General features: G+C 37.0%; 1 protein-coding gene across 2 annotated transcripts; it reads right to left on the bottom strand.

The window, feature by feature from the left end:
- Positions 1 to 525: 525 nt before the first annotated feature.
- LOC132258854 (leishmanolysin-like peptidase) lies at positions 526 to 26,335 on the bottom strand. Of its 2 annotated transcripts, XM_059756362.1 has the most exons (9): positions 26,001 to 26,335; positions 6,028 to 6,159; positions 5,813 to 5,895; positions 4,244 to 4,967; positions 3,753 to 3,940; positions 3,462 to 3,497; positions 2,319 to 2,451; positions 2,052 to 2,211; positions 526 to 1,669 (listed from the first exon to the last, which is right to left on the bottom strand). In XM_059756362.1, the coding sequence occupies exons 1-9, from the start codon at positions 26,130 to 26,132 to the stop codon at positions 1,221 to 1,223; spliced, it is 2,037 nt and encodes a 678-aa protein (XP_059612345.1). In that variant the 5' UTR covers positions 26,133 to 26,335; the 3' UTR covers positions 526 to 1,220. The 2 variants fall into 2 exon arrangements, with proteins under 2 accessions (XP_059612345.1, XP_059612346.1); XM_059756363.1 differs by lacking the exon at positions 3,462 to 3,497.
- Between the last annotated feature and the right edge of the window lie 74 nt (positions 26,336 to 26,409).

A 26,409-nucleotide genomic window follows, 5' to 3' on the forward strand; every position in this document is an offset into this window, starting at 1 on the left:
CAAGGAAAAAAGTTATTATACTTTCTTAGAGAATATAACAGATGAAAGACATTCAACTTACCTTCGGAGATAATAAAAAGTCTATAAACTTACTTCCAGTGCAATTCTGCTCCTCATTGTCTGGATAGTAATCGATAAGAGCTTATCATTTCAATAATGTTCTGGAAGAGAGGCTGAATTGAAAAACGGACAATATGCGAATGCTGTACATTATGTGTAGTTAACAAAAGAAAATTTACCTGTTGTTGAACACGACACCATCATTACTTCAAACGATAATAACACGGTTCATGAACTGCGACTAAGGAGCCCGTATGTTTGCGGTGAAGTTATCTCGGCTAATTATGGGTCAGGAAGGTGTCCTTAAAGTGTAAAATCTTATAGAAATTGTACAAATTTGAGAGCAACAGTGAGAGATCTGTGTCTCCGCTATGTGCATCGACTCTGCAGCGATGAGTGTGTCTGCGATGGAACGATTAAAAGTGTCTCGACTACAATAATTTCAATAAACTTTTATATCTCACAGATTTTTGAACAAATTACATGTCACTTTGGCAATTTATCTCGAAATATGATGGTACTTCTCGTCCACGTGAGTCGGTATGATGATCTGGTAATTCACAGGGAATGTTGTGGCTTCTTCATTGTCCTCCAGAGCATGAAATGCTACAGAGGAGAGATAATGCACAAATTGGGAATGCTTCTAATCAGTCCACTTTCGTTTGTGTCCACAAAAAGAAAACAATTAATCCTACTTATAGAGCCTTGAAAACTTCATGAGTATTTATACTTTGTGGTATTTCTCACATCCTAAGCAATAAATTAGTTAAATTCTCTAATACAGTGGATTTTTTCTCTCTATCATGCTCCCTATCTTTTCATCCTTCTCACTAAATTACCGCCTAACTGCTATCTAAAATGTGAATGATGTTGGAAAATCGCCGATTTGGAAAATACTTTTTAACTTTTTCTTTTACATTTACAATTGAAATTGATAAAAGTGGCTTTTAAAGTTCTTTTTTGAACACGAAACGTCTCTCTCAGGGTTCACCTCAGGGATTTCTTATCTTTCCTCCTCTTCCTAAGTCACATTCACACGCTTCCGCTCACTTCCACGCACAATTTCACACTTTACAGTGTTTTTAACATAGTTTTCTCTTCTGTTTTATCACATTCCAGATACCCAATCACGCCCTCGTGATCAGTTTCACATGCCCGGACTATGTTAGTCCCGCGGGCAGCAAGAGACAGAGGATGGCGAGCAGCAAGTGCGGCGGCCGCCAGCGCACTCCCGAGCATCTGAGCTCGTCTCGAGGATAGAAGTTGGGCGGCGGCGCTTCCTCGCCAACGCGACAGTGCTCGCCGCGGCTGGCGAACTCCTCGCTGCACACATCGCGGCACGGAGGACAGCGCAGGGCGCCTCGGTGGAGCCATCCGCCCGCGAAGATACGCACGCTGATCTCCTGACCGGCGTGGTAGCACTCGAATGAGTAGTTGTACACCTGGATGTGCAGTCTGCCCTCCTCGCAACGGTAGTTGTAGCAACCTGAGCCCCAGTGCTGCCATTCCCGTGTCTGTCGGCACGATCGTTCCTCCCACATGGCGTCAGTGTGGTCGAAACACTTGGAATTCTCGCCATAAGACTCCAGCGCGAAGTTCTTCTCAGGCTCTGCAGAGGAAAGATGAGCAATTGTGAGTAATTCTTAAGTGAATCTCAACACCAAAAACCCAAAATTGATACTGAATCAATCTTCTTGGCAGGAAACCAGAAGTTGAAATTAAACTTTTCTCTTTGTTCCCCACAAATTTGTGAACGTCTTTTGTGTGTTATGAAAGACACACATACACACCATAATTCTCGAGGGGATTTTTTTTTGTGTCATAATGCAAGAAAACTCCTTGAATTCACAAAAGTATCACAACAGTATTTTAAACTCTTCTTTCAAGCACACATGAATTGATTCACGAGCTTGGATGAAAAGCTTAACAATTGTCTGATTGTCTTGAGACGTGCAAAAAGTTTTGAAAGAGGCACATTATGAGTTGCTTACTTGGATTATTGTCTTCGAATTGACACTGTGAACCCCTGACGGTGACGTTTTTGCTCCTCCACGTGAACTCTTGGATGTAGGGACAGTGATCTGCCAGTGACACGGAACCGCCGTAGAACTCCTCCTCACCGGCAGCAACGTGTGCGATGCTGTCGAAATTCTGCGAAAAATGGTCACACAATTAATATCACTCTACTCCTGCTAATTGTCTCAATAGCGCCACGCCACTCTTGCTCATGTACACCATACAATAGGGCCATCACTCACCTGATATTCTTTGGGCAGTGGATAGTCGTGTCGGATCAAATTGCACAAGGCCACTGAATTTCTATCGTCGGTACATTCTGTCTGAAGTGGATCTCTTTTGACTTTCGAGCAGAACGGGTGAATCGTGCGACCTCTGAAAGGAGTCCATCAATTTTTTTTTTGCGCTTTAGTAGTTTGCACGTGAGGGAAGACATTATGAGGAGCTGGCAAGGTAACGTATTGCCCATTTAGCATAATGGTACAGAAATTTTTGTGGTCACAACAACAGTCTATGGAAAATATCGCAATAAGGAATATCGTACAGTACAGCCACAGAGCTCTGAAAGGTGAATTGAATTAACCACAGTGATGCATTTGCAATCTACTATTATGAGCTTTGCCCGTCATACATATTCATATGGGAATTTATTCAAAATAATGCATATTTACAGCTCTGACAAACAGTGCGATAAAATATGGATTGAGCCATGTTGCATAGAAATGAAAATTATGCATCTAAACTAAGCCACAAAAGTTACAAAAATAGTGCCAAAATTTGACAAATAAGTGAAAAGCAAGTCAATTGTAAAAATTTACATATATATTGAAGGATACAAGAATAGACAAAGCCTTGAGCTGAAGTTTTGTAATTGAACAGTTCCTATGTATTGGATATCATTCGCAATAAAAGAGGATTTTGCAACAACTGCCTCATTGACATCAAATTGAGCATCGTCGATTTATGTCTCTTCTAGCTTTTCAAATAAGATTGTGTCATTGATTAAGATCTCTCAGGCAGAATTTAAGCTCAGAAGCATGAACACAAGTGTACAACTCAGTCACGATTGGAATTTCACACTTGTTAAGTGGATGTAAAAGGATAAAGAGAAAATCGTAAAAAAGGAGGATTAAATGTATGCTTCAGGAGCACCTTGGTGAGAAGCTATAAAAAGGCACCTACGAAATGTGAGATACTTTCGACTCGTTCAATTGTAATTTCTTTCAGACAAAAAGTGAAGCTCTTTCTCACACAAGAAAAAAAAAACACACACACTTTGATTCGAAGCACACCAAAAATTTCCGCCGAGAGGCACAAAAAGCATGAACACAATGTAAAGTGCACGATTAAAGGTTGATTTCATGCAAATTGCTCTGACAACATACCGAAATGCTTCACTGGCTCCCGAGGAAAGTGATTCGCTGCAGAGTGGCCGGAGGAAAAGAATTCATATTTTATGTTAGTGGTAATAATATTGTTAATCGCCATTCACGATGAAAAGCCCATTTTTGCACGAAAGCTCCCATTGAGAGTGAAAGAGTGCGAGAGAGAGAGAGAGAGTTAAACCTATTGACACACCCTTCACCTTGACGCATTCACCGCCCCTCAAGTCCCTCACTTTAGGTGTTAAAATGTAATACATTGTGTGGTGAATTCAACAGTGGAGGTCAACTTACTTTGCGTGATTCATCGCAATCCAATCTTTGCAGCTTCGCATGGCAAAATTGCACCCCAGGTTCTTACCCCACGTCAGCGGCGATGCCATACTGTAATTGGCCTTATACCAGCCAGAGTCCTCCATGAGGGCGAGTGTTATCCTCGAGAAGACCGGAGATTGAGTGTGAGTGCCCGTCATTGCCTCATTCTGCAAAATCACCAGTGGTTTTCGGACACATTAAGCATATAAAGAGGAAATGACTTCATTCGTCTTCTGCGCATCTTAGCATTTTCATCACATCACAGAGTTGATCGTCTTTATCCGATATGAACAATGACAAGATTGTGGTGTAATTAATATCGTGAACATTGTAAACTTTATGCAAACACATGTGCAATTTCAAAAACAAGAAAATCGATTCCATATTAAACATCTTGAAAATCGTTCTCGAATTTGCTCTCAACTCTGATCCTTGACGTCTTAATTAGACATTATATGTGGGACACCCACCTCGAATATCCTCTTCTCCCAGTGGGTGAGAGCCGTCCCTTCGCCACCCTGATCCTCCAGCTCAGCTCCCTCGAGAATGTTGCAGTTGAAGTGCTTCCGCGCCTCCTCCACCACCCGCGGTGTCACCATCATGTCAATCGCCCTTCGAATATGCCCTCCGCGGACAGCCCAGTGCTCTCTCACGATGCGCTTGATGGTGGAATTGCTCCACTGGTGAATCTGCAGCTTCTCATTCAGATAGGGCTTTCCCGTGTCTGGCTTCCTGGGTGTTCTCGGGTAACCCTTCTCGTCCCTGAAGAACGCATACAGACTCACGGAGAAGCCAAGCGCGTGCAGGATTTCGTGCTTCACCGTGGACAGCAATGTCTGCAACTCCTGCGGCTTTGTGCTAATGCTCTGCGGACAGAGATTCGCGTGACCGGCAATCGGTCTGTCCAGAGCCGCCTCTTGCTGACAATGAGCCGCATAAGCCACTGTGAGTCCCTTGTGGCATCGCTCAGTCTGTCGTGCCGACACGTAGAAGATGAAATCCGTGTGAGCGATGCCCGGACCGGCCTTTGAGCCAGGAGCTTCGCGACAATCCTGGCCCGTCGCATTGCACGTTCGACACACGTCCAAGTGCTTCTCCGGCACGGCCACCTCGCCACACATCGTTGTGGCTTTGCACGAGTCAATGCAGTAAGTCAGGGAATTTTTCACGAAAACCTGACTGCTCTCGCATTTCCTGCAAGCGACAAAAGGATTTATTTTTACCATCGCGTAGGTGTTTCCGTGGAAGTGATTAACTCAAGTACCATCATTTTGGTGGCAGATATTCTCTAAGGATACGGCAACATTTCGAATTAATTAAATACTCGCAAATTTGGAAAGACAACAACGGAAATTTCTTCGAACAAATTGGTGTATGGATTAATTCCCGTAATTCAATACATTCCTTTGTAGGCAAAAATAAATATCGGTCTACGTAACTGACAATGACTTGCCAAATTACCCATATCTTATGTAAGAGGATAGAAAGAGAGTTAATTGTGTGTACACTTCATTCGCTGAATATCTTCCCCTCGCAAAATCACAATAATGCTTCTTAGGTTTAAATAAGTGCCCAATTATTTAAATCACGACTCTAATTTTAGCTATAATGAACAAGATTATATCAGGTAATTTAATTTTCCAACCAAAAATATTAATGCGTAACACGAGTAACTCTTTAATGAGACAAAATAAGCGATTAACAATTTACGGGCGCCGTTTGATATATTTTGTTTGAAAGAATATTGTATATATGAAATTTGAAATGCATTTTACTGGTTTGAATGATATATTTGAAATGCTATCAGAAAACGCTATATTTCACCCACACAATAGAATCACTTCTAAACTTTTCCCCTAAAGAAGTTGCACACAAACAGCCAATATAATCGCAACTGAAACATTTTTCACGGCAAAATAACTTTCCCGAGTTCAATTTCAGTGAATATAGTAAGAAGAATATGAAGAGAGATAAGCGGACTAAGTGAGATGAGTAAATAAAGCACATTAGAGTTCAATTGCGACACATTAAACACCCACCTATTTAATCTAATGACTTGTTTCGTTTCCCGCACCATGAGCGCTTTCTCCCAAAAATGAACAGCTTCTGGCAGAATGATTGTCTGTGGAGAAAATCAAGATTGAGACATCGTGATAAGAGTGCATTTTACAAATAATAAATCTCTATGACAGCAATGTGCGAGAAACAGTAAATTTATGTGTAGATATGAAAATGAGCTCAACATCACTCTTACATTAACTAATTCGAATTTATCTTCGTCCAGTCTATAAACAGACTCATCGTATGTGATGGTCATTCGCAGTGGCTGATCGAGGCTCCGCTTCCGGATTTTGTGTGCCGGCTCGATGTGGGCGCCATGGATAACCTGAAAAATGAGATTGCGAAAGAAATGTTGAGTCTCAATTGCATCTTTCTGGATTACATTTTTCTTTCTTCATCTCTCTCTCTCTCTCTTTGACTCTATCTTTGGCTTTCTGCTTTTGTGGTTATCTGGGAGTTTAAAACGATACCGCACGAGTTTCATGTTGAATTACACACACGCTCCACTATTATTATTCATTTCACATCTGGCAGATTTATGACGGAAATGTTTATTCTACTGATTAATTAAAATTTGAAATTTCCTACGTAATTGACAATATGATCCATATTTCAATCACTTTGCCCCGAAATGCGGGCCATGGATTGAGGTAGATGTCTTAATTTGCAAGATATTATAGGAACCATGTTTGACACACATGTTAAGACTGTTAAGACGATATCTAATGAATATATCGTTAGAGAGAAACCGAGAAGATTTTCATGTTGATAGTACATTACTTTGCACTTGAATATGTGGTAATTTATTAACATTTGACTCTTTATTAATTGTTAATCACCAAAGTAATATTTAGAGAAAATTTATAGAATAATGAATTAAATCAATTAATGCTTGAAAAATTAAAATACATCCGCTCTAGAAGGACAACTTTCTGCTTCTTTTGCACGTTTTCTTCTACATAAAATTACTTCAAAAGACTCCGCTTAATTGTTCCATTGCATTTTTCGGTGCACAACAAAGAAACATTGCTGACTTTTACTGATTTCTGCATTTTCATGATATTGAACCATTCATTTCGCACATGAACAATTTCAGGATTTCAAAGATTTGACTTTTGCCCAATTTCATTTCTCGGCTTTGAACAAATGTTCAAAAAGTTGGAGAATTTGTGGTGAGTCCGTTCAAGAAGCTTTTACTATGCGTTATCGATGAACAATTTTCATCTTCTGAGCTTTCAAAGTTTAAACAAGGATAATGGAAGTACACATCACCTCATCTCAATCTCAATCTACTCTTCTTGTTGCTCAACTTATTTTGTGGGAGGGTGAAAGTTCTTTCTGTTTAGCAGCGAAACTTCATCGCCCTTTTCGGCGGATTTATCCGCGCGAAGACATCACAAAGTAGAGCATCATCAAAGTGAATATTCTGAAGCTAATTGCCAAGTTTCCCCGATAGCAAAAATCATCTCATTAATGTTTTTTGAAGCTTTAATTAAAATCTGCGCACTGCTTAAAAGCTAGTAGCATAGATTCTAATTCCAATAAATCTCTAAAATTGTCACACCGAATGTCATATAAATAAAACACTCCAGACTAGAATTCCCTTGCAAAATGTCTCTTTCCTTTATCTAACTCACATTCTTTGCTATTGAGAGACGAAAAAGAATTGCCTGTAAACCGTGGGAGTTGCATATTTTGCACAAAAAAGCCACACGTTTTGACGGGGCATGAATTACCATGCATAATTAATTTTCTGCACACCTTCGGTGCAATATCATTGTAAGCGAGATTTGCAAAATGTCTAGTTTTGAGGCTGAAAGGTGAAATTTCGCGTGAAATCTGTTCAATTGAAACGGGGAGCAATTGTTAATTTAGAAGGCGTCTCGATCACCTCTTTCCGGGAAGTCGCCGGCGGTGGTTTGAAGAAGAGTTTGTTCATGGTGAGTGAGAAAGAAAGTAGGTGACGCCAAGAAGTGATTCGAAGAGGCGGAATTCAATGATTCTCTCCACAAAGGTAGCACCGTAATCATGCAAACTCGTTGCACTAAATTCAAGTAGTGTTTGTAAACATCCAATACCTTGACTTAGGCCACCTCGGCAATTTTCAACGGCTGCGCGTGTTTGTGAAATTGTACATTGGGCGATGATCGAGATACACTTCTTCCATACACTTCCTATCATTAAGATTGTTTTGAAAATTCCGCTCACTTTGCGAAGAGAGAAGGAGGATTCCTTAATTCGGCACAGTGAAATGCAAATATATGCTCAAGTGGTGCAAAATTACATCACTTGGAGTTGGCAATCAATTTTCTACATCGCGTTGAGCAATACTCAATGGGGAGAAAAAGAACACTCATGCTAAATTACTCTGTCTCTCACACTTTATTGCCAATTTCTTGCCGTATAGCTTTTGGCTCTTGCAAAAGTTCATAAATTAATTGATGAGGTCATTTTCAGGCGAATACTCAACAATTAGTAAATTGTATTCTTTCGCCAATGAAAACACGCGACTCTGTATTTAAATGAACTTGACAATCGAACATGATTCCAGAATGTTCAGTTTGATGATGATTGAATCTTCTTTCAATCCTCTCTTTAACCTTGTTCGCCAACTAATCCAATAATTTCTCTACTTAATTGCCAGACAAATTGCTTGTGCACGTCATAGGAAGATTGATGCAGAGAAATGCCCAAAAACTCTGCCATGGAGTCAAAGTGAAACTATATTAGAACTTTTAACGTCATTCCGAAAACAATACATTAAACACACCATCTTTTCTTATTTCACAGTCTGTTAAATACTGAGATTATGGCAAACGAAAAATTTCTATTTAAATGCAAAGATTGTTCACAATGCATAATAATCTTGATAATTTTACCAATTTTCATTTAATTTGTCACAGCACTGGAGCAAAAACTTGATCGATTTGATAAATCGAGCCTCAATTTTATGTCTAATTTGACGCTGACACAGAAATTAGGTAAAATTGTCACTTTAATCGAGATCAATACACTCAATATGTATGTAGTTAAATTGCCATTAAAGTGGATTTCGTGGAAAATTGTCTCGACATATCGATTTCGATATTGGATTTCTTTGGGATTTCATTACACAAAACACTCTGCTTGGCTGGTGGTAAATGGCAGTAATGGAGAGAAAGAGACACTAGAGGGAATTCCAATGAAGCAAAAAATTGCCACAATTGAAAGTGAACGTGAGAAATTATAATGCCTATTCCAATTCTACTTCTCTTAGTAAATTCTTTTCCTTCCACTCTTGCAAAGCTAGTATATAAATGTGTCTTAAAATGATTTTTTAACTTCCAGCCGTGCCGCGAAGTTGCCACACAAAAAGCTCACTGAATAATTGAAATGTATCTACTTTTGTGCAATAACTTTTTCACTGTCACTCTCGCTAATGTTTTATGTGTGTATTTGTACCCTTCTTAGGCTGACCTTCAGGGTTTGTTGGGGGAGTTGGTAAAAAAAATGAAATCAACACAAAAGTATACTCTTCTCCTCATAAAACAATGTGTGAAATTGAGCATTACTCCGTTGCCCCACATGCAATTAAGAAATTCCTCATAATTTCGTCAAACGACATAGAAATATTTTAAATGAGCGGATTCGTACACAAAAGACATTACATTGTGAATGAAATTTTGCCTCCCACCTGCGTGAATTATTATTATTTTTTTTTGGAGTCACAAAACAGCGCCAAATTGCAAAAGTGAATTCCTTATTTCCGACATTTCGTCACTTGCGAAATTTATTCAATGAATACTCGTGCTCTGCAGAATACTTAACTAGGCTTTGACGTGTAAATTAATGCAGTATATTTAGACATTCATTGGAGTCACATGTAGATGAAGACAGTCAATAGAGTAGGAGAGCATCTACCCAAAATCCTTGACTTTATTCATATTCAAATGCAGAGCAATGGGCCGCCCTTTCCAAATGCTAATTTCACATTCAACACCAAGAAGCATATCAAGTGACTCTCAAGATACCTCACAATCAATTGAAACACTAAAATGAACATAAATCACGCGTCTTGTTGGGATGAGAAACATTGAATTCACATTCAACGAGCGACCAAATGGAAAGTCAATTGCGGCACAGTGTTGAAATTACCCCAGTATAATATTCTAAAGACACACCAAGAATATAATCAAAAGGCAACACATTTGATGAATCTTTTCATTAGCAAATGATGATGAAAGGCAAGGAAAGTGCCAGCTTTCCCCGTCTTTTTATCCTCGATTATTCAGTTAAATTCTGTTCTTATGCTAATGTTATTGCTAGAGTGAATTCACGGGCGTAATATAAAGAAATCACTTTTGTGGTGAAAATACAAATTGAGTTTTCTCTCTCATCATCACACAACATTTCCCTTCCATCAAATACTTTAGCGCAATGTTCTGCTCTGCGAGCACTAGATAAAATTTTATCTTTGACTTACGCCCAAATTCAATTAATACCTCCAGAATTATTCCACACCATTTATTCTGTATAAACAAAAAGGCAAAAATATTAACGGGAGAGAGAGAGAGTGCTGCCTTATCTTGAAAAAGATGGAACATAGAGAAAGGTCCGCCAACATGTTCTCTACAGTATTCTAAGTAGAAACTGCTATTGGCCTCACCCGCGTAGAAGCGTGGGAACACGCTTAACGATGATGCAGAAGGAGAGAAATAAGAGTGGTGGAAATGTAAAGCTAAAAGGGCACGAAGATAAGCAAGAGAAAGAGCTAAGAGAAATATTGTCCTCCATGAGAAAACATATTGATTTTTACAGAATAATTCGACAAGAGTGTTCGAGAACTCAAGAAGCGTTAGTAATTAATGGTCTAATGGGATTCTGTGTGCAAATGAGGCGTAAGAAAGTCATTTCGCACATTTCACGAGGTGTTTCCATGTGTTATTGATCGTAAAACAGTAAAATATTAGCAAAAGTTAGTCAAATCATACATCAAAAATAAATTGAAATAATTTAAGTAACACATCACAAGATATATTTTTCAGCAATTGTGACTTTCTAATCGAAAAGTGATATTTTCAATTACGAATTAATAGTCCGAATCCTTTCTCAGACACTCACATTAATATTTTATGATAGAACAAAAACCGTGCACGCGAAAAAACCATGTCTGTGGTAATTTAATGAGTGTTTGCGCACAATCAATTAATTTAGTGGTGATTTCTCACGATAATCATGTCTGACATTCCCTCTCGCTGGCATTATCTGCACACACTTTATTCAATTACAAAGCGGTCGGTTGACATTTATGATATTCATATAAAATATCACATCAAACACTCCTGCTGGCGATGATACACCGCTCATTTGCATAAAAGGAAAAGAAGAAAAATCACGTACGAATTTTTGGTAAGCACATGAGGAAAATTTATGACAAATGTTTCGTACTTTATATCATACGACACATAATTTGGTGGCTTTCAGTCAAAAGTGGGCACATTTCAAAGGAAAGCTATAAAGCACCATTATGAAGTGACAGTCGGTGAGCTTTCCGAATTCCCATTGTTTTAAATTCATACTATATTTCTCTCTCAAGTTGTATATTCTCTACCCTTATGACACAGCCAAACAACAGAGACTGTAGGAAGTTCGAGGCAGGATTTACACCACAATGTAGCTGAATAATTGTTTAACTGAGAGGAAATTAGTATATAGAAGTGACTTCCGATAAGCAAATTGTTTCACAGATTTGGATTCTCGTATCTCTGAAAGCCCATAGCAACTTGCAATCATAGATTGAATCACACGATGTACAAAAAGAAAACATATCTCGAGAGTATATCGTAAAAAAGTCATTTTCAGTAGGTGATACATTGTTTAGCGGGAGAAAAGTGCCCAAATTCGTCACCTCAAGTGTCATGTAAAAGGCGGATTTACTGCTTGAGGGAAAACTTTTCTTCGCCACGTGTCATGATTGGGGACAGAAAACGAGGGCAGAGAAGAATACAGTTCAGATAAAGTTCCTTTGTTTGCACATTTTCACGACATTTTTTCTGTTCCACCCCTTTGCGCGTTTTATTTCTTTTATATTTAATAAGAAATCCCCATGTCTTACCACACGCATTTTCCTCTCAATCTCTGCCACTTACAGAAAATATTACCACGAAGAATACAGCACCTACAAGTTTATCTTCTCCCCCCGAAAATACACACTCCATCACTTTATTACAACTCCATAAAGTGATGATCATTCAAATACACGGAAAACGTTTCCACAGATAAGTTTCTTCTAAGGTCTTTCGCTCTCAATCTCCCAACAGTGTGCGGCGTGCGCGGGCGGAGAAAGTAATTTAAAATTCAACTATTGTACACCCAAAAGTGTGTTGCAATGAAACTATAACGATCAAATACAATTCTCATACCCAACCCATCACTATTTGACCATCGCAGATAATTATTTTAATTTCGACTTATCATGTTTCAGCAATCATTACAGTTCAGTCTTACATAATAATTAATAATTGCGCATTCGACCCGACTTACATAATAAATTCATCAAAATATTGTTACAATTCAAATCGATTCTTGGCATCGCAGTCTTATTCCTCCTCCGCTCGTGTGTGCAATTTTCTAGCTCTCTGCCAATTCAACAATGTTATATTGTGTGTGCTTTTTCGTGATTTGCAGTCACGTTGTAATTGTTTTACCATCCAAGAGAAAGAAGCAAAAAGAGAGGCTTCAAGAAAGTGAGAGAAAAGAATGAGCATTGATCAAATATTTTTTGTATATTTTGTATTAAATGTAAACATACTAAAATAATTAAATGTATTATGAGATTTTCAAAAGTGAATTTTCACTGGGAAACACGAAATCTTTTAAGAGAAATCTCATTTAAGAGAAAACTCACGACCTCCAATGAGTGTAGTTTTACACACATTCCTATTGACACGATGACAATTTACTCTTGATTAAAAGGTAAATATTAGGAAATTTCTACTCATCTCTGTGCGTGTTTTACTTGAATTTGACAACATCCAGAGTTCGAATTTTGCATTTTATTTACCAATGTAATGCAATTACACACAATTTATTTACTCTGCGCTGTGTAAATTCTATTTACGAATGTAGAAATAACAAATGTTATAAGAGAAATTTCATTTTCAGCTGAATTTTCCGATATTCATAAAAATTATATATTAAAAGTAAATTCGTCTGGATACATATTCCCTTGAAATTAAACTCAATTTGTCTGTCTATAAAAGTGTATAACATCACCAACTGTGCTCCAATTTAATATAAACTGATTGCGATACAAAAGTGACGAAAATTCCTTCAATGTGTGTGTGTGTGTGTGCGTATTTTCTCTCACCCGTGGCGATAACAATACAAAAATCTTCCTCTGCGAAAAGCACGTGGAAAAAATGCATTAGAGAAAGAGATTCGCTAAAATTGCATAAGAAGAACAAAAGTGTTCACATAATTTATCTCTTTCCCTCATTATTTAATGTTGGAGCGAAGATGAGCAAAATACTAAGGGAAATGATGGAGAGAAAAATCGGCATTTATGCCGAATAATACCGTGGTGGGTTATCAATCGTATGGTAAATAACTTTTACTTTTTTTCTCCTCCGCAACTTTTCTCTTTCAACGCAGTATCGCACGCCTAGCCACCGAATAGACCAGAGTCTTGACCGTCTTGACCAAACATTTTTTTTTTTATGAGACGCCTCAGCCAAAAGTAAATGTCTTCAATTTGTCAAGTGAGTGAAGAATGCTTTTCACTTTCATAGCACACATCCACTATTATTTCACTTCTCATCAACACCTTTAAAGATTATTGACTTTCAGTATGGAAAACAAGTCTCGAACTTTGTAATATCTTTGGCATCTCTGTTTTTTTTCTGCGCCCATTGAAGATGCTTCTCTCTGAATGCCGCAAATTTCAAAACAAATTTCTATTCTCTTGCAATTGATGAGCAACAGTATATTGCTATAGTCGCGCAAATATCGACACCAAAATGATATTATATCACGTCCAAACTCGTGATGCAAACTCCTAATCTAGTTAATGAAATTCATTCTTACAGAAATATACAAAGCGCATTTCAGATGGTACAATTCTCTGTGGTTTTTTTTTACCCTGTGAGCTTTCTCATGAACTTCTTTCATTTCTCTGCGTCGCCCAAGTTTTATTGCCATACATTTGCAAGATTCCCATTTGAATAAATACATTTCTGAAACAGCTAAAACACCCATTTCAGACTGCGAAAAAATCAGACATTGCACAAAATTATTTTGTGGTGAGCCTTGATATGTTATTTTCCATAACTGTTCATCTCTCTGTACAACTATTGCACGAGACATAATGTACATTGCGGCCTTCTAAAAAATCATGGTTATATCAGAGTTCATTTACTTTCTACGGAGAATCCCGCGAACTTTTTTGTCGCCTTTTCACCGTCTTTAAACTTTTGCAATTATTGACACAAATCGGGTAATTTTCGAAATATTATGGGCTTTTTGTACCAGTAAAGATAATCACGGTGAATGAGATTTTGAAGGTAAACGTGTGAGAAGATGCATTAAAACGCTGTTAAGCAATAATACAAGCATTTATAAGACATTTGTGTTTCAGGAAATAAATACTGAGTCAATGGATTTTCCCTAAAAGATTTCGTTGATATCCAAATGATTCAAAATATTGGGAGAGAAAGTAAGTGCAAAGTTCCGGTCAAAATTGCGAATTATGTCGAAATTTCACCTGAAAACCACAATTTATTCAAATGAATTATGCTATAAAAGGCACAATAAATGCCCACAGAAAAAGATTCCGCCTAAATTAGCAAAGAAAAACTCATATTCAGACAAAACTTAGCGGTAGCAAAAAATAATTTACAAAAAGCTCATAAGAGTCAAAGTATCGCGTAAAAAAAAACAGCGTGGATGGCAAAGTATGAAAATAACTTGAGCGAGGAATTAGAGGTAAAAAGCCACGTTATTAATTTGTGAACAGAATGCTGGGAGAAATGGCTGAAGATTGAGAGAGAGAAAGAAAAAAAGTGAAAATTTCTTTATGTGCCGCTTGAGTTGTTTGATGCTGTTCAATGATGATATAAGACCATCATCCAACTCGCTCAAATCATCATTCCAAAGACAAATTCCTCGAGAAGAAAATTCCAAATTCTTCCACATTCCTTCAGCTCTTCATCGTATTTTCCTCCGGTTGGAAATCACTACCATATGTGAAGGCATTTTTCAACACAACTCTCACAGATGAAATATTTTCAATCCTCTCGTGTTGGCTGATGATTTTTTCCTCTCTATAAATTTATGGTAGAGTGAAAATTAATGGGATTATATATGAATTGGAAGAAAAAATCTAACAACACAAAGAATTTAGCAAATTTCTGTGGAATTCATTGAAAGGGAACTTGAAAGAAATTGGTGTAAACAACGAATTTCTGAGAATGCTAAAATTTTGCCCCCTTGTCTAAAGTCCTACCTTCCAAATTTAGTGCGAAATTAAAGGTAAAATTGCGTACAATCCGTCAAATTGCAGGGGATATAAAGAAAAACCAGTGCTATCATCTATTACAATCATTACAATGTTATTTTGCAAATAAATCTAAGCCGCGTTCCTGTTTTCTCTTGCAAGACGAGTTTCAATGCAGCGCAATGAAACTCAATGGCTCATTATGCAAATATACTTGCCATTCTCATATTTAACCATCATCTTACTTGTGGAATGTCGATACGTTATATCCTCCCACAAACACACCCATCCACAATTAAAGTTCCACCAAGGCTTTAATCTCAGTTCTACCCTCAGCGTTCTTATTTGTGTGTTGCTTTTGACCACCAACAAACATACATAACACGCTGTTCCTATTCAGAGAATTGAACAAAACCCCCAAGAAAAAAAAACGTCACCATTCCAGTCCCATGGCGATGCTTTTTCTCCCTATCAAATTTCTCCTTGAACCATTTTCAGATTACTTTCATCGCTTTGGGGCGAAGGAAATTTTCGTGACTAATTCCATAGATCTCCCCTATTCCTCGGGTATGACACCGAAATAAAGTTCCTGCGTAGAATATTTTTCCTCGAATTTCCATAAATCTCTCAAGATATGCCGGGAAAAATAAGTCATATTATCAAATAAAATCTCTAAAGCAATTACCTCCGATATGTATCTCATATTCTGAGACTTACAAGCTCCCATTCTCTTCCTTTCTCCGGAAATTTGTTAGCAATCCAACGCCCAAGTTATTTGCCAGCAATTTTTGCATGTCAAAAAAGAATGACACTGAAGCAACTGATCTTGCCCTCGCGTTGAGATATGGATCATTACATAAATACAATCTATCATACATGTGAAGTACATATTTCGTGTTAAATCACACACAAATTTACTTAGAGTCTGAATTAAATTAGAAATTGAGGTCTTATCATCTGAAATAAAGCTTATTTACTGATTTGACAACATTTGCACCACATTAACTATGGTTTTGACTCTTAAATACGACGCTAATTAACGATGTTATGTGGAGGATTTATCACTCGGTTCATTTATGAGGATTATTTTGGTATTTCAGAGAGAGAGAAAATGTCTCTTACAAATGAAATTCATATGGTAAATCCATCTTTTTGAACCATATATCAAAAAGGCTCAGTAACTCAATAGATAAACACTCAGGCTCATACCGAAAAACGGTCCCTATTCATCCTTTGCATGGCAAATTTTCCTACCAGTATTAATAATGCCCTGGTTGTTGGGTGTAAATTTCATATTCACTCACATGAGCCCCATTTATACACCCATGTAATGGCTAAACGTCCTCTGTCAAAAATTAAGGGCAGCTTCATGACTTTTAATAAAAAGCGTGGGGAGGATTTGCAAATTGCCCTCCTCTTCTCATGCAATATTCATTTTTAACATTTTACTTACTCCAACTTGAATATTAATTTTTCCCCGTTACATTTGTACAGAGTAAGAAGCTTTCCAGATCAACATCAATTCAATTTCCCAACCCAACTCGTCATACTCCTGGAAAACCGTCCAGTCATGCTTCTGGTTGAGAAAGCCCACAATGAGAACAACAACATCAATTCACGTGTTTTTATCTTAAATGGGAAAATTGACATTTAATTCATTTTGACTGTTGCAACACCAAAATTCGTCTATAAATGCAATTTTCAATGGTTGATCGCAAAAGTGGGTGTGAGTTTAGGTCAATTTCGCTGTGAAACATACACCATTATACCACTAATCGCGATTTACTATTCACTTTCAGCCTTTGTTTTGGCTCTCTCGCTCTCTGCCATCCACCTCAAATTGTGTGTCTACCTCATTGTACAATTATTGTTTGTGTAAAGTTTTATCGAATGAATGCTAATTCTCATTGCGAAGAAAAGCTTTCATTTTCAACCACAAAAAAAAACAGATATATAAATACATATTTGACCAGTTTTGCATGATACCATCTCTGTGTCATGCTCACGTGTAATCCTATTAAACCAATTTCAGTTGCATTACATAAAGCCTCTTTTTGATTTAAAATTTAGTCATACAACGAAAAAGTCTTTCATAATAAATAAACACCATTTAAATTAAATGTACGACCACAACAATTAAATAATTAAGAAGGGAATTATTCATGTGTGTCGTATAAGCTGGGTTTTTTTATGTATGGACCCAAATCAAATATTTAATCTTGAGCAATGCAAGAGTGGCTCAAATGAAGGGGAAAACCGACCAGGGTTTATTGCTCGAAACAATTTTTGCAAATCCCTGTAAAACAATAATTCACAATGAATTGCTTTATTAGGCAAGTTATAAAAATCGTACATAACTCCGTCTCTCTTCCCATTCTTCTCTACTTTTCTCTTATATTTTTTTTAACACTTTTATACGAAACGTGAATTGCTTCACGACAATTCATAAATTTGCAAATTTCACACTCGAAATAAACTGTCTAAGAATGCAAGCTTAAATGCGAAAGCTCGGGAAAAGCCTTCAACAAACATCAAATTATATTTTTCCACTTTCCATATACAGCAAATACTAAGTGTTCTCCTCCATCGGTTTATGTGGGTTTTCCAGACTCTGCCATGAGAGAAGAAAAGAATTTAAACGCTTGACTCTCATGAACTCACAAGACTGTGAAATTTTCTTGCGACATCGTATCATGAATTGTTCTGCTCTCGACACCAACTAACGATATCATCGAATAATCAGGCCAAAAGGTGCACAGAGATGCTTATGAGGAGAAGATTTAAGTGCCCCAAGAGGGGAAAGATGTGTGTAACTTTAAATAACGTGAGAATTAAGCCCACGCATGGAGATTGAAGGCGAGGGAACGCCGTGAGAGGTTCTCTCCAAGGAGCAATATGTAACACACCATGACTGACCTTTTAGCAATTCAGCACACTTGTGGATCCACATTGGATCAATAATTTCATTATGAGAAAATTACCAAAATCTAATGAAAAGCACATCCAACACTTCATAAACTTACTGTACACAGATGCCTGATGAAGATACAGATGATGCGAAAGCACGAAAAAGCACAAAAAACCATTCTCTTCGCTCGTCTATATACATATGACTGCTTTTAAAGTGATTGAAGATAACATGTGGCAAAAAGCAAAGTTGTTAAAAGGATAGCCAGCCAAAGAGAATGAAACCTTACGCCCAATGAACGAGAAGAGACAAGGCTTTGTTGAGACAAGAAAAGCTCTGTCTACAGTTAGCACGTGTTGTCTGGGCCCAATGTGCGTGGAAAATTATCAATTAATTCATTTTAGAAAGGAAAACGAGACAATTACATAAAGAATTTATCGACGGCAATAATTTTTCTAATCTTATTTACACTCCTTGAATGTTCATCATCACATAATTGAATCATTTGCGCCAGTCCAATAAAGTAAGGTACGAACGAAATAATATAATTCTTTCTTCTGAGAATTTTATCCTCTTATCTCTTCAGCATCAATTAGTAAAGTAATGGACACTTATCATATCTTTCTGTCCTATTTATAAAGAACCAACCAAAGGTCTCCACTTAGCGAATACGTGGAAAATGCCTTGTTTTTCCACTCCAATCGTAAAGTAATAATTATAAAAACAATGTAAACAAGATCCACAATTATCTCTTTCAAGAGGAAAGATTATTGGTGCTATTCTTATACAAGAGGCAGAGATTTATGTAGAGAAAAAATCCCGGAAATTTTTAGCTATTCCAACGACTGAACAGAAGTTCTTCTGCGCCGAAGAAAAATCACTCAATTTGCTCCCTCGTTCGAATGAATAATGGAATTAATAGACATTAAAATGTGGTGTGCCAAGGTTACAGAGTCAGGTGTGGTATCTGCATCTTGTATGCTCTTTGAAATGTTACCTCACGCGAGAACCAGAAGGCAAGAGAATCTATAATATTTCTCGTCCACATTTTCCACCATCTCTTGAGCTTTTCACACGCCACACCGAAGGAGTGTTTCTGTATGATTTCCATCCATTGTTCTTGTACACCTTCAAGTACCATTTACTCTCATCTCAGTCACATCAAATTATGATGTTTAAAGTAATTTTACTTCTCGACTTTTATCATTTCATTTCATTTCTGAATGCCCACAATTTCCCTTTCCTCTCTGCTCGCTCAATTCCGTCCTTTGCACCCAATGCACACAACACTCTTTCACCCCAAACACCCTCTGAGGGAAAATCAATAATAGTCACTTTTATTTAACGAGTCTGTGAATGCATAATTGAATTAAGTTTTATTGATGCTCTTTGAGATTACGGGCACGTTTTAGCCGTACCCAAGCAAATTTAGCTCACTGCATTTGACTCTTCTATTTATTGGCTCTTGGCTGCACATTGCTTATTTTCATGCGCTTGAATTAATTGGTAACAATTGCAGAAATTATCCATGCTCCATGCATGTGAATAACCTTGAAATTCACTCAATATGTGCTGCAGACAATTTTCTCACACAAATTTCTTGACCATCCACTCTTGCGACTTCTAACTTATATTTTCAACACACAGACCCGAAGTTCATCTCAAATCTTTCATCACACAGCCGGAATTTACTTGAAATTCGTGAAGTTCTCTCTGTGAGATATTTATTCACGATTTTATTGAGTATACAAGATTTTATCTGAGGTTTTGTTTGGCGAAATAATTTTTCATAAATCATGCGCGACACCATGAATGGATTATCCATATTAAATTTTGAAGTGTCAATTCAAGCAGATGTGAAAGAATTTGCAGATTATATTGGTAGAGAAAAATTCCTCAGAAAATTTGGTCAGAAATTTCCATTTCAAGAAGAGAGCATCAGTTTCACTTTTTTGTGCTTTTCGGTTGTCATCAAATATGTGAAATGAAATTTAAATGCGATTTCATGGCAAGATATTTGCATCTGCGCTTCCTGTATAAATTATACATCACGAATTATCAAATAAAGCCATTAGACTTGCCAATATGCTCGAATTCAACGTATGAAAAGATGATTTTTATTAATTACAAATTTTCTAAATATTCCTAATGTAACAGAGTCTAATAAAAAATTTTAATTATGGTCAAAAATATAAGTCAAATTCATTAATTACTAATATTTCTCCTTTCAGACTCACTTGGTTCGAGTTGCAAACAGTCGCACTTTCATCGGTTTCTTTCTCCAAAAAAAAAACCGTCGAATTTGTCTATTCAATTGACCGCGAAAAAATTCACTCTGAATATAAAATTAATCGTGTCCCGCTTTAAGTTCACTATCACGAATCTCATTTTAGCAGCGCCGTCATAAAAAGGTGAAGAAAAAACACCCGAAGATGGGCATTATTATGTTTATATTTATGACACTGAGGTGAAGATTCTCTTTTCACTCTCCACATAAATCAATAATTTCATTAGCTCCCATTCAATCATGATCACTTCCATCTTCACGAATGGTCGCCACTTTTGCAGAGGAAGTGCAATTAAAAGTGAAAAGGGCGGTGCTTTTTCCAATTAGTCAGACCTTTCACACCATCTAAATATGCACTTTTGACAATGATTGTGGCCCACATTCATTGCTCCACCGCCTTTGTTCCTCATGACCCCAAGCAATTGTACCAATTTGAATGCATCGCATTGGGTTGAGTTCAATTTGAGCGATTTAGTACACATTGCTATCTATGCCAGATGCGTGGCCCCATTTGGACTCACTCACTGATGAATGAAGGTGTTCGACGGTCAGTGGGGGACCCTCTAAGCCGGAGAGTTGAGCGGCCCCATTAAATCGAGGGCCCGCGGCTCCCGCTGATTTTACAGCAAACATACACCATCTGTGCTGATTGGCACAAACATCCAGGAAGGTTGATTTTTATGCAACTCACAATTATACAAGTTTGCTCTTGTTGTGATCCATTTTTCTGTCCATGTCCCATAAATCACGAAATTATCAGTTTCACAATAGGAAGCGGCAAACAGTGAAATCTTGATACTCGAGCAAAGTTCAGCACTTCGAAGATGGCACATCTCTGATAAAATTGAAAGCTCTTTTTGCTTTCACAGTTAAACTTTTGCGATGATTTATCATTCGCTCTCTGATGTGTCAAATTAGAGATGATTTTTCATCTTCATGCAATCGTCGAATTGTGATTGTTCATTTAATTGCAAAACATTTATCAAGAGAATTCCACTTATTTATTATAACTCTCTGACCATCCAGTAAATAAGAATAAAAACCAGAATTTATTATGAATAAGAACCTCAGACGCATCCCAGACACATTTTTACCACAAAATTTATCGCAGTTGAATAATAAAGAGATATAAAATACTGAATTTTATACCATGGGTTATTTTTTCCCTGCATAATACACGTAAACATAAATATGAACGTCTTACAAATAGCCGCAAGTACTTTTTATAAAATAAGACTTGAGCAATAACATAAGGAGTTGAGTATTTCCTTCGAGAAACAATCACAACTCTTTATGTACCAATCCCAAATCAAACAATTCAATAAATTCAGTAATAACACGTAATTTATAGCAAGTAATTTTCCAACAAATGACAGAAAAAATATATATATATTTCTCAAGATAGTCAACCGACCTTCGAGCAAAGTGCCAGAAAAATATCGATTTTCGCACAAAACCGTTGAACTTGATCTATTAATTTGGTCATAAAAAAAACCTCTTCATTTTTTCCACTGGAAACAAAAATAAATTTCTCACGTTCGCCCGATAATGACTTCCTGACAAAAAGTGCCCCCATAATTAGGATCTATGGTAAAAGGTGAATATTTAATAGGAGAGCCACGAGAGTAACTATGCTACTCATGATTAATAACACTTCTCATTTGCTTTTATTCTTCTTTAATGTGACACTTTACCTGTTTCTTCTCTCCCAACCATTTATTTCCCTCTCTCTCTCTCTCTCTCTTCCCTGCAACATCTTATTTTCCTCATTTTTGTCGTTGCGACTTTACCTTTTCGAAAAAAAAGTGATGCACAACCCAAACATGAAAGCGAGAGTTTTACGCGATTCACTTTCATTGAACTCCAAAAACAGTGGCCGACCAACGTGCTCTCTTTCCCATACCACTTTTGGCATCTGTTCATTGATTTCCTGCCACACTTAAATTACCTACACACTCTTACCCGCACCTTTTCTGCCCGGAAAAAAAGCCACCTTACACACGCTCTTAAAAGTCACCAATCGAGCCTGCCCAGCTAAATTTATGGAACCGTGAACGCTCAAGAATTCCTATGTAATTATTTGTACTTCGCTCATATAACAAAGAAATTTAATTTACACCAAGTGAAAGAATAAAGGCATTTTTTGCCCCCATTTTCGTGGCAATTTTTCATCCATCTTTATAACATAGAGATAGCACAATGACAGATTGAAGGGAAGCGAATGTATATGACTTTGGCCCCAAATGAAACCCCTTGTCGTTCCCCAAAAGGGAACAGAATTTGACAGATACTTTATTGTGCCAGGAAATTAAAGATTGAAGCTGGAGAGAATTTGTGGCTCAAGTGAGTGATTTGTTTTGTACATTGCAATTTATCTAATGAAACTGAAAAGCACACGACGAGGGTTAAGAAATCATCATGCAAGATAAATCATTAAATAACCGATAGAACATAATTTATAATTGTCAATTCTATACTTATGAAATGCATAAATCATGTTTCCTTTTAATGACAATGTGCTCAAAGAACTTTTTTTTTCAACATTGCCTTTTTATTCATGAAAGACAAATTTTAAAAACAGGTATTATGAATATTTTCCTACATTTTAGTGATATCTTTTACTCGCCACTTCATCTGTTATTTGTATTCAATAATATATTTGTTATTGATGTATGTATATTTGAGAGTATAATTAAGATCATTAGCTTAAGTTTATGTGGTATAAATATTTTGCAACTCATGACCGAACAAAGAATCGTGAATACCACCCATTTGCTAAAGATCACTTTAATGCACAATCTCATCCAAATTAGCCGCTTAGTAAATGATTTCACGATCCATCAATGAACAATCAACAAATGAGTAGCAATTACAAGCTTCTCAATTGGGAGAAAATGTAATAACAAGTTATCAGTTTCATGCTCATGTTTCTGCTGCTTTTGATAGGCGTCAAATCAAACATTTCTACAGAAGACAATGATTGTGGTTTTGAAATCAATTAGAAAAGCTTTCACCATGCGTAAAATAGGCTATGTGACGTTGTCAACTGCGTTAAAATGTCTCATTTAACAATCTGACGAAATCATTTTACAGCTCAACAGTAATTTTCCCAAACACCCAGACTAAAATACATTTTATGCGCGGAAACTTCCCGGCCCTTTGCTCACCCTCAGAATTATGGTCATAATTAATCTCCAAGTCATTTAACTCAATTCACATGATGTGATTTAATTAATTGCATGCATATGCAATTTAGTTTGTTCATTGGAGTTGATTCGCTGAAATTACACTCTCATATGAGAAGATTTCTTGCCTTGGGCATCGCAGAAAATTGAGATTTTATTTGTTTTACGCGGCAATACAAACAGAAAGGAGATGATTATAAGGAGATTGCAAAAACAAGAACCTTCAGTCCACTCGGCAAATCAATAAAATGTGATTGAATGCTAATAGGAAATTAATTTGTCACTTTTTTCTCCTTCTATCTTCATGTGTTCGCTTGAGCATGTTGAGAAAATCACTGGCATATAAGTAAACAAGCATTAATGATAATTTATGTGGAAAATTAGAGCTCAAAGTGGTGAAAAGTGAAGGAAAAGGTCACATCTCTGAGGTCTCTCACCGTCTCAACTCTGTTGCCACAATCAATGTAAATTTCAATTATTTCACGATTCTCCTTCTCCACATGATATTTTTTCCTCCTCATTTCCATTGAACTATATTTCAGTGCTCTCTGTGTGATCTCTCTCCATGACTTAATGTGAACTAAAAGATGCAATTTAGAGCTAAAGACTCATGGAACATTACTCCAAGCGGAGAATAATTTGATTAATAGATCATCAATCTGGAGCATTTCTGCAATATAAACCTTTGCCGGCATTTAACTCTCCATGTTCATTTCATTAAATCTGAATCACTTCTGAGCCGGTTTTCGCAGAAACACCCATTATATCATTACGTTGAACCGAAAATGGGCCATATTAGTGTCAATTTTATTCAAACACGGTCAAACAATGACTTTCTTTGGGCCCACGCGTATTTTTTTTTCTTCTTAATTTCAGCCTCTGCAATAAATATTGCAGAAAATATTTCGGCAAAATCACCGCCATTTGGTGAGCATGACAATGAAGAGTGAAAGGGTTGAATATGCAAGTCTACGTTGTTGTATAACTCAACACTAAAGCTGATTTTTGATTGAGCGTACATTCGACAAGTATTCCCTTAGGCAATTTTACGAGGTTGAGGCGCTAAAAGGTTTAGTGACTTACGTTAATTTGCAAAATTTCTGACTCACTCACACGATGAATAAAAGGTTCAAGCAAGATTTTCCTTTGCACACTTTTATACCGAGAAACTGCGGTGACTTTCTTTTCGCGAGTGTTTCTTGTACTTGTTACTCGATTCAAAGTCAGCATCTGCTGACCATTGTAATAACTAACACGAGACTACTCGTAATCACCGCTGAATTAGGAGAGAGTGTAGTCCACTCGGTTCGGTTTGTTATCCGAAAGAGAATTAATTGTGATATTGCTTAAAGTTGTAAAAAAACCACACAAAAGATTTACATTTTCAGAAGCAGAAACTCCGAAATGAAAGTCAACCAATATTTATTGATTGTGCCGAATCAAAAGTGACCATCGCTCCCCTATTACAATTATAAATAACTGTTCATAATATTTTCTTTTCATTACACGTTGCAAAGCGTCATTCGTTAACATTTCCTCAATAAGATTAAGATGATTTGTGATTTTGAGATTATGTGAGATTTGAACTTTTTCTCGTATCAAAATTCGACCTTCTTTCCCATAAATATGTAACACTAAAAATGCAATGAAATTAATAAAAGCGGAACTGTACTCCTTAACACGCTCTTTGCACAGTTCTCTCTCGGCCATATAAATTCTATCACTTTATCTCTCTCACATGGGATGAAAGTTATACCAAAAATTAGCACTATTTTCCCAACTTCCTCTCACTTTGTGATCAAGTAAGATTTTCCAGTGAAAATAAAGAAATCCTAGCAATGACCCTGAATGCGTGTTTCAATGCCACTTTTCTGCTCTAGTTCGTCAATTGCTGCTAAACAGACATAGCTTAACAATTAAAAATATTACATTTTGTCTCTTTAGTTTCTCTGGAAAACTGCGGAATGTATTTTAAAATTTCACTGCGCAGGAATATTTCCTGAAATATTTCCAGTGAGTCATCCTTAATGATTTTTCCGTTTGACTTTTCAATTTGCTACTGATAATTTATGATTTTCTCCAGTAAAATGATTTACAACTAAATCAGCACTTTTTCACCTCTTTGAATGAAGGCCTGAAGAGAATTGTAGACAGAAAAAGAGAGTGAGAGAGAGTGAATTTTCAGCAGGATAATTTATTTGTTAGGACGTCTCTGGGAGGACATAACCCAACTTTGGGTGGAAAATTCTTGTTTTTCCTTCCTCTTCGCTACTAAAGTGGCCCACATATGAAATCTTAGACACTAGAGACTCACCTCGTGCGCCTTTGGATGCTGATGGGAACACTGATGCTGAATTAGGTATCCATTTGTGGAGAAAAACAGAGCAAAAGGTAAACAAACACCAAAAATCAATTTTCCTGCCATTGTCCCCGCGTTTGCATGCATTTTTACAATTGTTGACAACACTACACGTCTCTGTTACACTTTCCCATCAATTTCTTGGTAATTGAGTGGTCACAAGTAGTGAAAATTTACAAGTTTTGTGTTCTATAGAAATTCTTTACAGGTGCACAACCTTCTCCATCGCTCTTTCACACTGAACTGAACTCTTCGAGAGAGATGTCGCGGAGTAAAAGCGACTCGACTGGCATGATAGCGTGATAGTGATAATCGAATGTTTTTCTGTGACAGCCGAGCCCGCGTTTTTCCAACAGGCGCGCAA

This window comes from Phlebotomus argentipes, unplaced genomic scaffold (assembly GCF_947086385.1).
Source record: "Phlebotomus argentipes unplaced genomic scaffold, Phlebotomus argentipes genome assembly scaffold_4, whole genome shotgun sequence".
Taxonomy (NCBI): Eukaryota; Metazoa; Arthropoda; class Insecta; order Diptera; family Psychodidae; genus Phlebotomus; species Phlebotomus argentipes.